Source organism: Euprymna scolopes, chromosome 10, assembly GCF_053919585.1.
Source record: "Euprymna scolopes isolate OS-2025 chromosome 10, ASM5391958v1, whole genome shotgun sequence".
Classification (NCBI taxonomy): domain Eukaryota; kingdom Metazoa; phylum Mollusca; class Cephalopoda; order Sepiida; family Sepiolidae; genus Euprymna; species Euprymna scolopes.
The window spans coordinates 45678652-45692336 of record NC_136491.1 but is presented as its reverse complement, the minus strand read 5'-3'; the positions used below and the strand labels follow the sequence as shown (position 1 = coordinate 45692336).

General features: G+C 32.4%; 1 protein-coding gene across 6 annotated transcripts in view; it reads right to left on the bottom strand.

Annotated features, from left to right (window-relative positions):
- Nucleotides 1–13685, bottom strand: part of LOC145285970 (thioredoxin domain-containing protein 6-like) — a 140646-nt gene that overhangs the window by 50128 nt on the left and 76833 nt on the right. For all 6 annotated transcript variants that reach the window (XM_080134512.1, XM_080134514.1, XM_080134513.1 and 3 more), the window contains 3 exons: nt 11163–11242; nt 8067–8159; nt 685–839 (listed from right to left, as the gene is read on the bottom strand). In XM_080134512.1, the coding sequence (XP_079990638.1) occupies nt 685–839; nt 8067–8159; nt 11163–11242 (328 nt within the window). The remainder of the gene's footprint in view (nt 1–684; nt 840–8066; nt 8160–11162; nt 11243–13685) is intronic.

Genomic DNA, 13685 nt, shown 5'->3' with positions numbered 1-13685 from the left:
ATCCATTATTAAACTGGGATAGTATTAAGGCTTATCTGAATTATTAGAAGTATTGTTTCTCATCTTGACTGCAATTTCACAACGTTTTGGTCAATGTAACCTCCAATAATCAGGTTAACTTTTTCGAACTCTGGACTCTGCATGGAATTTTAACATTCTATTTAATCCATGAAAGTAGCATTTTCTCATTCCATCAGCTGTTGAATAGAAATCTTAAGTAATTTGCAATCTGAGTATCGCCCGCTCTGAGGATTGAACCTTCAATCTCCAAAAACTCCATAAAGATTCTCAATTTTGACTGAACCCAAGTTCGACAAGATACATCTGGAGAAAGTTCAAGGTTACATTGCCCGAAAAATTATGAAAAAAGATGAGAACAGCAGTCCGAATAATCCAAATAATATGAATTACCAATCCTCATCTCAAAAATTCAGAAACAAAATAATGAACAGATTAATGAAGACAAAAGTTTATTTGGGCCATCCATAATTATAAAAGTATTATTTTTAAAAGGAAATGATTGTTGAAGCAATAATAGACTGGGCTAGTGTTAAGGAGAGATGGAGAAACTATAATAGGTTATTTTTACTGTCCGTGGCTATGACAATCCGATTTTCTGTAAGAAAAGAATAAAAAGGGTATGTCTTATTAGAAGGATTTTTTAAACAGCCTTTAACATCTTACCTATTTGGTGCTGAATCTTTTGCTGTTTCTACATCTGAAGGTCCTAATTTGTTTCTCCATTCTTCAATAATTCCTTTTCCCGTCCTACCTTTACTCAAAACAAGAACATAGCTGATCCCACTCGTCATGAATTGGATGTAATCTTCAAAGAAATTCTAAAAGAAAAAGAAATGTTAATATTTATATACATTTGGCATGAATTCTATATATTAATATATTAATATATACTACGTTGCCACCCCCTCCCCAAGAAGAAAGTAATACCTGGGAAGATGGTATTATGATGAACGAATATATACTACACTACTCCTTCTCCAAAGGAGGTTAATACCTAGGAGGACACTCTTATGCCGACGGAACAGATACTACACTACTCCTCCAAAGGAGAAGGTAATGCTTTGGAGGATGTTCACATGACAACAAAATAGATAATATACTACGCCTCTATTCCCCCCAAAAGGGAGGAGGTAATGTCTGGAAGCATAGTATCATGACAAATGCATATGTACTACACAACTACAAAGGAGTAAGAATTTTTCATGAACAGAACAGTTACTACATTATTCCCTCCACTGAAAAAAAGGTGACAATAATCACTGGGAGGATAATACATGACCACAGTACAAATACTATACTACTCCTCCAAAGTATTGTTACAGAATCATTTGCAAAATCGCGTTCTGATTTATTAAGGTCTCCTAACCTGATAAATAACCTCTAATTGTTTCTAAGTTAACAAAAATAACAAATTAGCACCAGCAGCAGCGACAAGAATAAAATCAGCAAGAGCAGAAAAAACGATTTCTGTAAAATTCACAATTTTGATTGGTTAAATATTCGAAGTTCGATTGGTTATCAGGATCCAGCTTCAACTAATCAGAAAACAGTTGCCGTGGGAGTATGGAAGCCTTTCCTAGTCTCACACAAAAACATGCGTTCACATCTCAAGCCATATTTCTTGTCATACACATACACGCACACAAACATACGCGCACATGTACACACAAGTAGATATATTCACGTTCGCGTATATACACTCACATTCACGTGTATATACATACACGCTAACATACACACATGTACGCACACATACGCGCACATGTACGTACACATAGACAACGTCACTTCCCTTTCAAAAGAAATCCACACATGCGCAAAAGACCACCGAAAACAAATATAAAAGCAAGAGCAATAAGCTGCTTCCTCCTTTTTTGACTTAGCTCTCGAGCTGAGCGGTCGTCGAACCATTCGCCCCCCCCCCTTTCGGGGCGCCCACGCGCAACACGTCCCCTGCTACTATGTATGGGGCACGAGCTAACAGACAGTATGTACACTTTACACGTTTTCTATCGCCATGGCCTGGATTGACTTTTTCTCATTTTCTCTCTCTCTCTATACTACAATAGACTTTCCTTCTCATCAGCTAACAGCGAGAGATGCACACCAAACTGGATTGACTTTCTCTCTTTCTCTCTTTACGATAATAGACTTTCCTTCTCACCAGTAAACAGTGAGAGATGCACGCCAAACTAAACACGTGTAGTACCCTTTTCTTTCATTTCTTTCTTCACGAAATAAATTCCTGTTCGTTTAATTCAATTTAACACGTAGTTCGTCTCTTTCCCAATTCAATTCATTTCTCCTATCTTGTACGACTGGGGGATATGTATAATATATCCACCAGTCCGCTACAGGAGCCAAGCATCTGGCAAACTTTTCCATATAAGTGAGCACCCAAGTAGTATATATATATATAAGTGATCGTGTCTGTGTGTGTGTGTGTGTGTGTGTGTGTGTGTACATTTCCCTACACAATAACTCTGTCAATGTTTAATCTACAGACTTGAAATTTGATATACAGGGTACTGAGATTTGGGAAAATCGATGTGATCGGTTTTTGGCCAGAAATTTGTCGATTAAGGGGTCAAAGTTCAACGATTTGACCTTTGAGAACTCTACCAAACTCTTCCGACAATTTGAGGTCTACACACTTGAAATTTTAGATATAGGTTCCTTGGACATGGATCTAACTTAATAACTTGATTTGAGCCCAAAACAATAAATTTTAAGGGGTCATAATAGGGGTCAAAGTTAAAAAAAAATTGACTTCTGGCCTAAATATTTTAAATTTTACAGAAAGGGTATTCAGAGATAGGGCAAGCTTTTTCATCAGTTTGGGTCGAAAATTTTTAGTTATCAATATATAAATGTATGTATGTATGTCTGTTTGCATGTCTGCCTTAAACTTTCAATAGAGGCGACGGATTTTACCAAGATCAGTATCGGTTTAAAGTTCGACCTTTCATACGACAAATATCGGAAAATTGGCTAAAAACATTACTATCTTCTCCTTAAACTAGGCACTTTTCTACAGGAGGGGGGGGGGTCACTTTTTTCGCCGATATTTTTAAAAGTTATCCTCTCCTTTAGATTGTCTAGCCTTAATTTTTAAAAATGTCGCTTCCGGTTTGGCGGTTGTCGTAACAGCACAAACGTTAGGTTTTACCACGTTCTTTTCCTCCTTTGCAGTACGGGTTCGAGCCTGCCTTCCTACTACCACTTTTTTTTTTTTTTTTGCTCAACATACACATTTAAACACCCGGGCAACGCCGGGCTGAAATGCTAGTGTATATATATATATAGAGAGAGAGGGAGACAGACAGATAGTCTATGGTGTTATATATATATATATATATATATATATATATATATATATATATATATATATAATATAAAGCTGACTGTCTGTGTGCATGTGTGTGTGTGTCTGGTCACGAATAGGCTCCTATATGGTTGACTATTTTAAAAAACTGATTACATGTAATGATAGAAGATGTATTAAGACACAGGAATGGGTATGTTTTATCTGACAGAACGGGGGTTCATTAAAATTGTGGGGTCTGCGTTCGCGCCTGGTCAACAAAGTATGGAAATAAAAAATTTTAAAATTAAAAAAAAACGTTTACAAGTGTTTTTGATATATATGTACATAAGAATACTTTGATAAGTATGCTTCAACTTAAATAGGGATGGCATAATAAAATTGTGGGGTCTGCATTCGCGCCTGGCCTCCATAGAATGGAAATAGGCACACACTTTAATAAAGACTTTTCATATCTATCTGCGTAAGTATACTTTGATAATTATGTTTCAGTTTAAAGAAATATGGTATAACAAAATTATAGGGTGTTTGTTCGTGCCTGACCTCCATAGAATGGAAATATGTCACAAAGTTTAACAAGGCTTTTTAATATAGATCCACAGAATATTGTGATAAGTGTTTCAGTGTGAACAGGTATGGTATAATAAATTATGGAGTTTATCTATTTTATTTTTACTTTCATCATATTTTGCTTTGGTTTTGATACCCCCAAATTCGAAGCTATCTCTTTACAACCCTTGCTTTTCATAACCTATCATACTTTCATAAATCAGAGTCCATTTTCTGTAGGCTGTTTTTGAACCCAGTCAACGACGGGTACTTTTGCTAGTATATATATATATATATATATACACGCTATTTTACATCATCACTGATATTATTTTTATATAATATTTTTATATAATAGGCAGATAACGACAGGTAGCCTTGCTAGTAAAATAAAATTAACGAAAGAGATTAATGTAGTTTACTTAAAGCATTGTTTAGTGTATATATAAAGGAAATTTATAGAATACAATGCATAGCTGTAACAGATAAACACGAACTGAAACAAATCAAGACATATAATGGGGAAATAAGTTATGGAGTTTCCACTCTTTTTTAATTAATACAATATATATATATATATATATATATATATATATATATATATAATAAGTTATGAAAATATATATTACCATGTATATTTTCATAACTTACTACCTAACTCTACCTATGTATTGAGCACTGTTGAAGTAAATACTGAAAATTTACGCTTAAAATTATATCTTCATATATTAATTTATGTGATTAGATGAAGTAATACAAAGATATATATATATATATATATACATATATATATATATATATATATATCTTCTATCTATCTATCTATCTATCTATATATCTATAAAAACAGAGATGTGTGTGCCACAGACGATTTCTGATTGGTTAATCCAATAATCACATCTCCTAAAAAACTATGGTTCGTAGGCTCTTAACTTTACCATAAAATATTATGACTTTATTTATTGTCCATCTTGGAAGGGTTTAATTTTTTCCTAACTTGCGATTTACAAATTACAAAAATACGAAACTAACTTACAATCTAACAATCGAACCTCCGACATCACGGCCGCCATTATGAAACTAAACTAAAAAAAAAAAAAAACGCGCGTCCACTCGTGGTCTTTACATTTCGGGTTTGGGTACTTGTGCAGTTTTCCATTGACATTAAAAAATGGAAATATTTTTTAAAAAAATATATTGTACGTACTCGTCATGGGATAAAGTTTTCCTACAGAAAAAATCACGTAATTTCATCAAGTAGTTATTTTTTTATAGCGAAAAAAGAAAAAAATCAACGCTACAAGCGAAATTCAACAGAAAGTTCAAGTAGGGGGATTCCCCTTTTTTTTTTATAGCGAGGCCAAATTTCGCGAATTTGGCCTTTTTTTAAAGCAGTTTGGCCTTCAAAATTTCTGTTTGGCCATTTTCTTCACCGATGAAATAAAAAAAGCAAATAAAAACAACGCAATAAAACTTTTAAAAATACGGCACACTTTTGTTGTTCTTGTTTGTTTTTTTTTTGGTAATTTTCCTTATTTTTTTATTTTTTCAAGATAATACTATTAAATGGACACTATTATGCCAAATTAGCCCCCCCCAAAAAAAATGCACAAAAATTCGAGATTTAAGGTTTTGACGAGATAATTTAACGAATTGTTCGTACTATTGCGAGATAACCATCCATTAGTTTTTCCTGAAATTATGCCACAAATTGTATTTCATTACATAGATGTGCATAGTAACAACATTTTTTTGCCGAAAATTCCCGTTGCGTCTCCAGATTTCATCGGTGAAGAAAAAGGCCAAACAGAAATTTTGAAGGCCAAACTGCTTTAAAAAAATGCCAAATTCGTGTGTGTGTCTGTGTGTCTGTGTGCATTTCCCTACGCTAAAACTGTCAATTTTAAGCCTAGAGATTCGAAATTTGATATACAGGGTACTGAGATTTGGGAAAATCGATGTGATAGGTTTTCGACAGAAATTTGGCGATTAAGTGGTCAATATTCAACGATTTCACCTTTGAGAACTCTACCAAACTCCTCCTACAATTTTGGGTCCAAACAGTAAACACGTGATATTTTAGATATAGATTCCTTGGACATGGATCTAACTTATTAACTTTACTTGATCCCTAAACAATAAATGTTAAGAGGTCATAATAGGGGTCAAAGTTTTAAAAAATTCACCGTTTTTTTTTTTTCTCAGCATTAACCTCAAAACACCTGGGCAACGCCGGGCACCGATTGCTAGTATATATATATATATATACACACACACAATTTTATATAATTACATATATATATAGATAATTATATATATAATTATATATATAACTCAATAAGCCTGAAGAGTCCTAGAGTGGATGAAACGCGGAATATTCAGTGTAGCTTAATTGCCATATATATTTTATAACTTACTAATTATATATATATATATTTTTTTTTACATGGAGGTCACCACTTATCAAGACCGAGGCCACTCAGGGATAAGGGTTATTGCGTGTACAGTAATCAGTGAGATAGTATTGTAGTAATCATTAGTATTGGAGATTTGATAGAGTGTCTTACTTAAGGGGGCGGTTTGTCAGGAATTTGTTTATGTTGGACTTGAAGACATCCAAGTTGTAGTCAGGTGGGAAACAGGCAAACGGAAGAGAGTACCACAGTCGTGCACTTCGTAGAAAGAAGCTCTGCTCATGGAATCTACGTTTGAATTTAGGCACAGATAAAGAGTGGGGAAAATTATTGACATTAGTTTATATATATTATTGACAGTAGTTTATATATATATATATATATATATATATATATATATATATATATATATATACAATATAATATTATAATATATATATATTATATACAATATAATATTATAATATATATATATTATATACAATATAATATTATAATATATATATATATTATATACAATATAATATTATAATATATATATATATTATATACAATATAATATTATAATATATATATATATTATATACAATATAATATTATAATATATATATATATATATATATATATATACAATATAATATTATAATATATATATATATATATATATACAATATAATATTATAATATATATATATATATATACAATATAATATTATAATATTATAATATATATATATATATACAATATAATATTATAATATTATAATATATATATATATATACAATATAATATTATAATATATATATATATTATATACAATATAATATTATAATATATATATATATTATATACAATATAATATTATAATATTATAATATATATATATATATACAATATAATATTATAATATATATATATTATATACAATATAATATTATAATATATATATATATTATATACAATATAATATTATAATATATATATATATTATATACAATATAATATTATAATATATATATATATATATACAATATAATATTATAATATATATATATATTATATACAATATAATATTATAATATATATATATATATTATATACAATATAATATTATAATATATATATATATTATATACAATATAATATTATAATATATATATATATATTATATACAATATAATATTATAATATATATATATATATATACAATATAATATTATAATATATATATATATATATATATATATATATACAATATAATATTATAATATATATATATATATATATATATCAAATATAATATTATATATATATATATATACAATATAATATTATATATATATATATATATATATATACAATATAATATTATATATATATATATATATATACAATATAATATTATATATATATATATATATACAATATAATATTATATATATATATATATACAATATAATATTATAATATATATATGTATATATATATATATATATATATATATATATATATATATATATATATATATATATATATATATATATATATATATTACCTGACTTGCGATAATGTGGTTTTGTGGGAAAATGTTTTCCTTCTTCAGGTGTGTGGTCAACTCAAACTAGCATAGGAAGAGACTGCTGTCAATGAGGCAGATTCGATAGAAAATGAAATAGATTTGAAATCCAAAAATGAAAAAAATTAAAAATTAAAAAGAAGAAAAAAAAATCAACCACAATCTTTAAGAAAAACCAACCTCTTCAGATAAATGGCCATAGAATTCTCGAGCTTCCTCTTCTGTTAATTGTTTTTCTTCCTGTGCGATAATCTCGATTCCATCTTCCTTCATCTATAATGCAAAATATGAAAATCATAATTGTTAGAGAGAAACAGTCAATATATACCAATCTCACTGGCAGTATGAGTTTTCTTTTCTTTACTTTTTGTTTTTTGCTTTTACGTCATCTATATTAAAAAATGAAAATAAATTTCAGCTTCTCATGTTCACTCTCCAGAAAAGGACTCCCATCAAAGTAACATAAGTTTTTAAAACACTCAATGAAGATAGCCTTTTTTACCATTTAAAAATGAGCAAATTGTACATTTTCTATTTCGAATTGTAACAAATGTCCTCTTTACGTATTACATGTCTCGTCACTGTATGTTAATGTATGCCCTAGACAAACTGTTAAGAAATTAAATGTCTATGTCAGCCCATAGTTATTCAATCATTTTTTGCTTTCCGTATTTGTTGCTAAAATAATAACGGTGTACCTCTGTATTATCAACAGTAATGCAAAGTGAATATCGGTGGCCCCTGTTTGTATTGAATCCTAAATTCTTCACATGTAGTTTGTTAAAAATGATACAATAGAATACAAAGGTATAGCCAGAAAGGACCAAGTAGGGGGATGGGTCCAAACTTTCATAGTAAAAATTTTACAAAATATAATGTTTCGTTCAGTAAAGTTTCGTGTCGGTCATTTTTTTTTTTATTAGGGCAACTTAAAACTGAAATTAATGCTCATTGAATATTTTTATAACGTGAAATTGAAATATTTTGATTGATTTATGAAAATTTTATTTATGAAAAGTTTTGTTTCGTTTTCACATAAAAACAAATGAAAATAAATTAGTAAATATTTTGAACGAAACAAAACGAATCCAACCCTGAAAAATCCCCTATAGGTAGGTAAATTTTTAGGCGTTATTGTAAAATGGCAGGCAAAATCGATTCGCACGTAGTAAATAATTTCCCCATTAGCAGGCAAATTATTTACAACATGCAAAGATCTGCCTGCCTATCTCTAGCTGCTCTACTGGCGCTTCAAAGTAGGGAAAAAGTTTCAGTCAACTTCTCTTAGTGGGGGTCCAAAAAGCACAAAAAGCATGGCTGGCTACGTCTTGATATAATATCAAATATTATAATATGATTTTCCCATGGTATGCAGTCTCTGGTCGAAGGAGCGTTTTGTTTTTACTTATGATTAATTCTATTTGACTTATTTTAATTATTTCAGACAACTATTCTAATTTTGATTGCTAATTTCACAACGTTTAATCTCTGTAATCTCTGACCTTCTTCAGTTGCATCTAACTACAACCACTGTTAACAATTTTCTTTATTCTCTATCTGTGCCTAAAATTAAACAAAAATTCCATGAGTTAAGTTTCTTTCCTATAACTACCCCTCTGTTCAACACAATACCTCACTGACTATAACAGTAATTTTTTTAAGTCCAATCCAATATAAAGTTCTTGTTGTCTTCTTTAATAATCAAATTCTGTCCAATTTCCTTTATCACCAATCATTACAATATTGTCTCACCAGCCACCTGACAAACATAAATCCTTATCCTCGAGCGGCCTTTAGGCTGTAATAAATGGTGATTCCCTGGTAAAAACAAAAAATCTTTTCGAAATTGGGAATCTTCATGAAATTTCAAACTGAACCCTTTATCTAATCCATGAGTTAGATTGTTCTTGTTCTATCATCTATGACTGAGTAGAAGTGTTAAGTAACTATCACACAATGAATAAAGACGTTGGGTAACAGTCAGTTGTAAATGACGGTCTTCTGGAAGTTGAAAGTTCAATCCTCACTACAGATGATACTAAGAATAACATAAAAATTACTTAACACTTCTACTCAGGCATGGCATCCCCAGCCCTCCGTGGCACAGGGGACAAGATCAAAGTGTAGTATCTGTCCGGCAGATGCTGCAAGCAAAGACTAGCTATGACTAGCATAGACCATATATGGGGTAACCCCACATATCTGAACTTGGTCAATGTAGGGATCACCCTACAGACCACAGTTACTATCCAGCTCCCATTTCCCACCTCTCGGGAGCTGGATCCCCCTTTCCCTCCCCACTCCCTCTCTCTCCACATTAAAAAACGGCCTTGTGCCTAATTTGCTCAGTGGGGAAGCAAATAAATCAACAACAGCCCTCCGTGGCATGGGTGACAAGATCAAAGTGTAGTATCTATTCCGGCAGATACTGCAAGCAAAGACCCTATGTGGGGGCGACCCCACAGATAAGACCCTGGTCAATGTAGGGGCAACCCTTCATACCAATTGTCACTATCCAGCTCCCTTACTCCCCGGGGAGTTGGTCCCCATTTCCCCTTCACTCCTCACATAAAAATCGGCCTTGTGCCTAATTTGCTCGGTGGGGGAGCAAATAAATACCATGGCTGACTTGGCATTTTTGGCCAGGATCAAAGTGTAGCATCTGTTCCGGCAGATGCTGCACTTAAGATAATTTGTACCAGTCAATGGAGGGGAAACCCTCTATACTGGGACAATTATTATTTTTGGTAACCAGAGTGACCCCTTTTAGGGGAGCTGGTTTTTACCTCACATTAAAAACGGCCTTGTGCCTAATTTGCTCAGTGGGGGAGCAAATAAATACCATCTGTTCTTCAGATGTTGCACTTCCATTTCTTGTTCTCTTTCGGTGGAGGATCAGTCCTTCAGGACTGAGACAATTTTTTATTTTTGTACCTTTTCTCCACGTTAAAAAACGACGCTAGTGTCTAACTCTGTCCCGTGGGGAGGCATAGTAAATAGGTACTCAGGCATGGCTGGCAGAATGAGAACTAAATGTGGATTAAATAAGGGTCTTGTTTAAAATTCCGTATAGGTTTCCGAGTCTGACATAAAGATTCTAGAGTTTGAAAAGATGTACCTGAAGAAGGTCAGCGGTTACATCAGCCGAAACATTGTAAACTTAATCGACAACTAAGATGAGAATAGTAATCCAAATAAAACAAATCCTCATCTCAAAAATTCCCAAACATAATTAATCACATTAAGCAAGTTTCTTTACTCTTTAAATATACTCACCTGTTGAATGATTTCATCCGCTCTTCCTTCCTGAACGACATCTGGTTTTATAATAGCAACTGTCACTTCTTTAGTTTCTTCTACAAAACAACAAAAAACCTTTATTATAATCAGTTATTTTGTTGTTCTTAATTGGAATATTGGATTTGAACTTGGTTTGGTTTCTCGATTCCACAACCCATGTGGTTTTAGTTTTGATACCGTGTGGCGATTGTTTCTTTGGCTTTATCGACTTTTTCTGTTTCCTTGAATACCAACAGAGAAACTCGAAAGGCTATAGATTATTAGGGTCTTCTGTAAATAAAAAAAATCTTATTTTACTAAATAAATGCTTCCAGGGTTGTGATTTACATAAAATCAACGCCTTTTATTTGTTTCTTTACAGTGTTCAGAAATGCTGACGTTTCAATATAATCAATAAAATCTATCAGAAATTGTTGAAACTAAACCACAAATGAAACAAGGATTATAACGTACAACATGCACACAACAAAAACAGTTGCAATAAGAGAATTTGGTGCAAAGAATGTGTGTGTTATATATGTGCAATTTTATTCAAAGCAAGGTACTTCTCTAGTTTACAGTCCAACCTCTGGCAAATTTGCATCAGCATCTTTCAGCAGATTACATAAGAAGCTAAACAAAGTTAAAGCAAAGATTACCATACACTTAATTAAAAACACAATATCCCCCAATTTCCTATCTTAAGAATGATTTTTTTAAATAGAAAGCCATTCTTAACACAGGAAATGGGAGTATTTCATATTGATATTTTCGGTTTAAATTTTTTTTTTCTTGCTTTCATTGAAACTTGTCTTCTGGCAGCTGATTGGATATCAGCATCTTCTGGCTACTTATGTAACCTGCCAGAAGAATAAAAATGCCTGTGCATATTTGTATTATGAGGGGCGTGCAATAAGTAACGCCCCTGACCCACTTTCAGTTGTTTGATCTAGCTGAAATTTTGCATGTGCAATGATTTATAACTCTATGGGTTATGTGGCAAATTGCAGCTCTGAACTAATTGTGGTTTATGCTTTGCAGGTGTTTGAACTGAGTCAGGTGTGAAATGGAGTCTGTTGAATGTCAAGCAGTGATCCGGTTTTTGTATTTGAAAGGACGCACACCACAGGAGACTTTTGATGAAATGAAAGAAACTTATGGTGATAATGCCCCATCATATGACCTTGTAAAACGCTGGCATTGTGAATTCAAACATGGCCGGAAGTTTGTGGAAACAGCTCTCAGACCTGGTTGCCCCCACCCCTTCTGCCATTGATGAGGCATCTGTCCGTCAAGTTGAGGCTGCCATTTTGGAAGATCAGCGCATTACTATTTGCCAAATAGCCCAAGATGTCAAGATTAGTACAGGGCCTGTGGAAACTATCATTCATAACCATTTGCATATGCATAAGGTGTCTGCCAGATGAATTCCCAGGTTGCTCACACCATTCCAGAAGCAAGAACGCATCGAGTGCCTGAGGATGAATTTGGAGATGTGCCAAGAAGATGAGTCAAAGTTTTTCAAAAGACTGATTACACAGGATGAAACCTGGGTCCATCACTATGATCCAGAGACCAAAGCCCAGTCAATGCAGTGGAAACACTTAGACTCACCACCTCCAAAGAAGGCAAGGGTGCAGCCCTCCGCTGACAAGGTCATGCTCACAGTCTTCTGGGACCAGGACGGGGTAGTGATGACAGATTTTCTGGCAAAGGGTACCACAATTACAGGAGCCTATTATGCTTCACTTTTGAGGAAATTAAGGGTAGCTATTAAAATCAAGAGGCGGGGCAAAATCAGCAAAGGTACTCTCCTCCTGCAGGATAACGCTCCGGTCCACAACTCACATGTCGCCAGATCAGAAGCACGGCCATGCGGTTATGAAATTCTACCCCATTCTCCCTACTCTCCTGACCTTGCACCCTCTGACTCCCACCTCTTCCCAGCCATGAAGTTGTTTTCGAAAGGATAAGTACTCAACACAATTAGACCAATAAAAATTCTTTGAAAAAAGAGCCAATATAGAGATAATTCTATTAATTTTTAACACTATCAAAATATATATCAAGCTTTAAAATTAATAAAATGTATCCTGAGAATGACATTAAACTTCACCACAATTTAGGAGCTTTGGTGGATGGAGACACCTCTAAATTCTAACCACTGAGTCAATCTATAAAGTTATTGACTAAAATTCAAACTACAAAACCAATCCGAAAATTAATACATCAAAGTTCAAACCACTGAATCAATCTGTAAAATAATTGATCACTTAGCCAAACCGTAAATTAATGACCAAGATTCAAACCACTGAATCAGTCTGTAAAGTAATTGACTAAGATTAAAACTACTGATACAATTTGTAAATTAATGACCTAGATTCAAACCAATCTGTAAAGTAATTGACCTAGGTTCAAATCAGTTTGTAGAGTAATAGACCAAAGTTTAAACTACTGAGTCAATCATTAAATAAATTGACCAAACAGCAGAGTTAATCTGTAAAGTAATTGATAAAAATT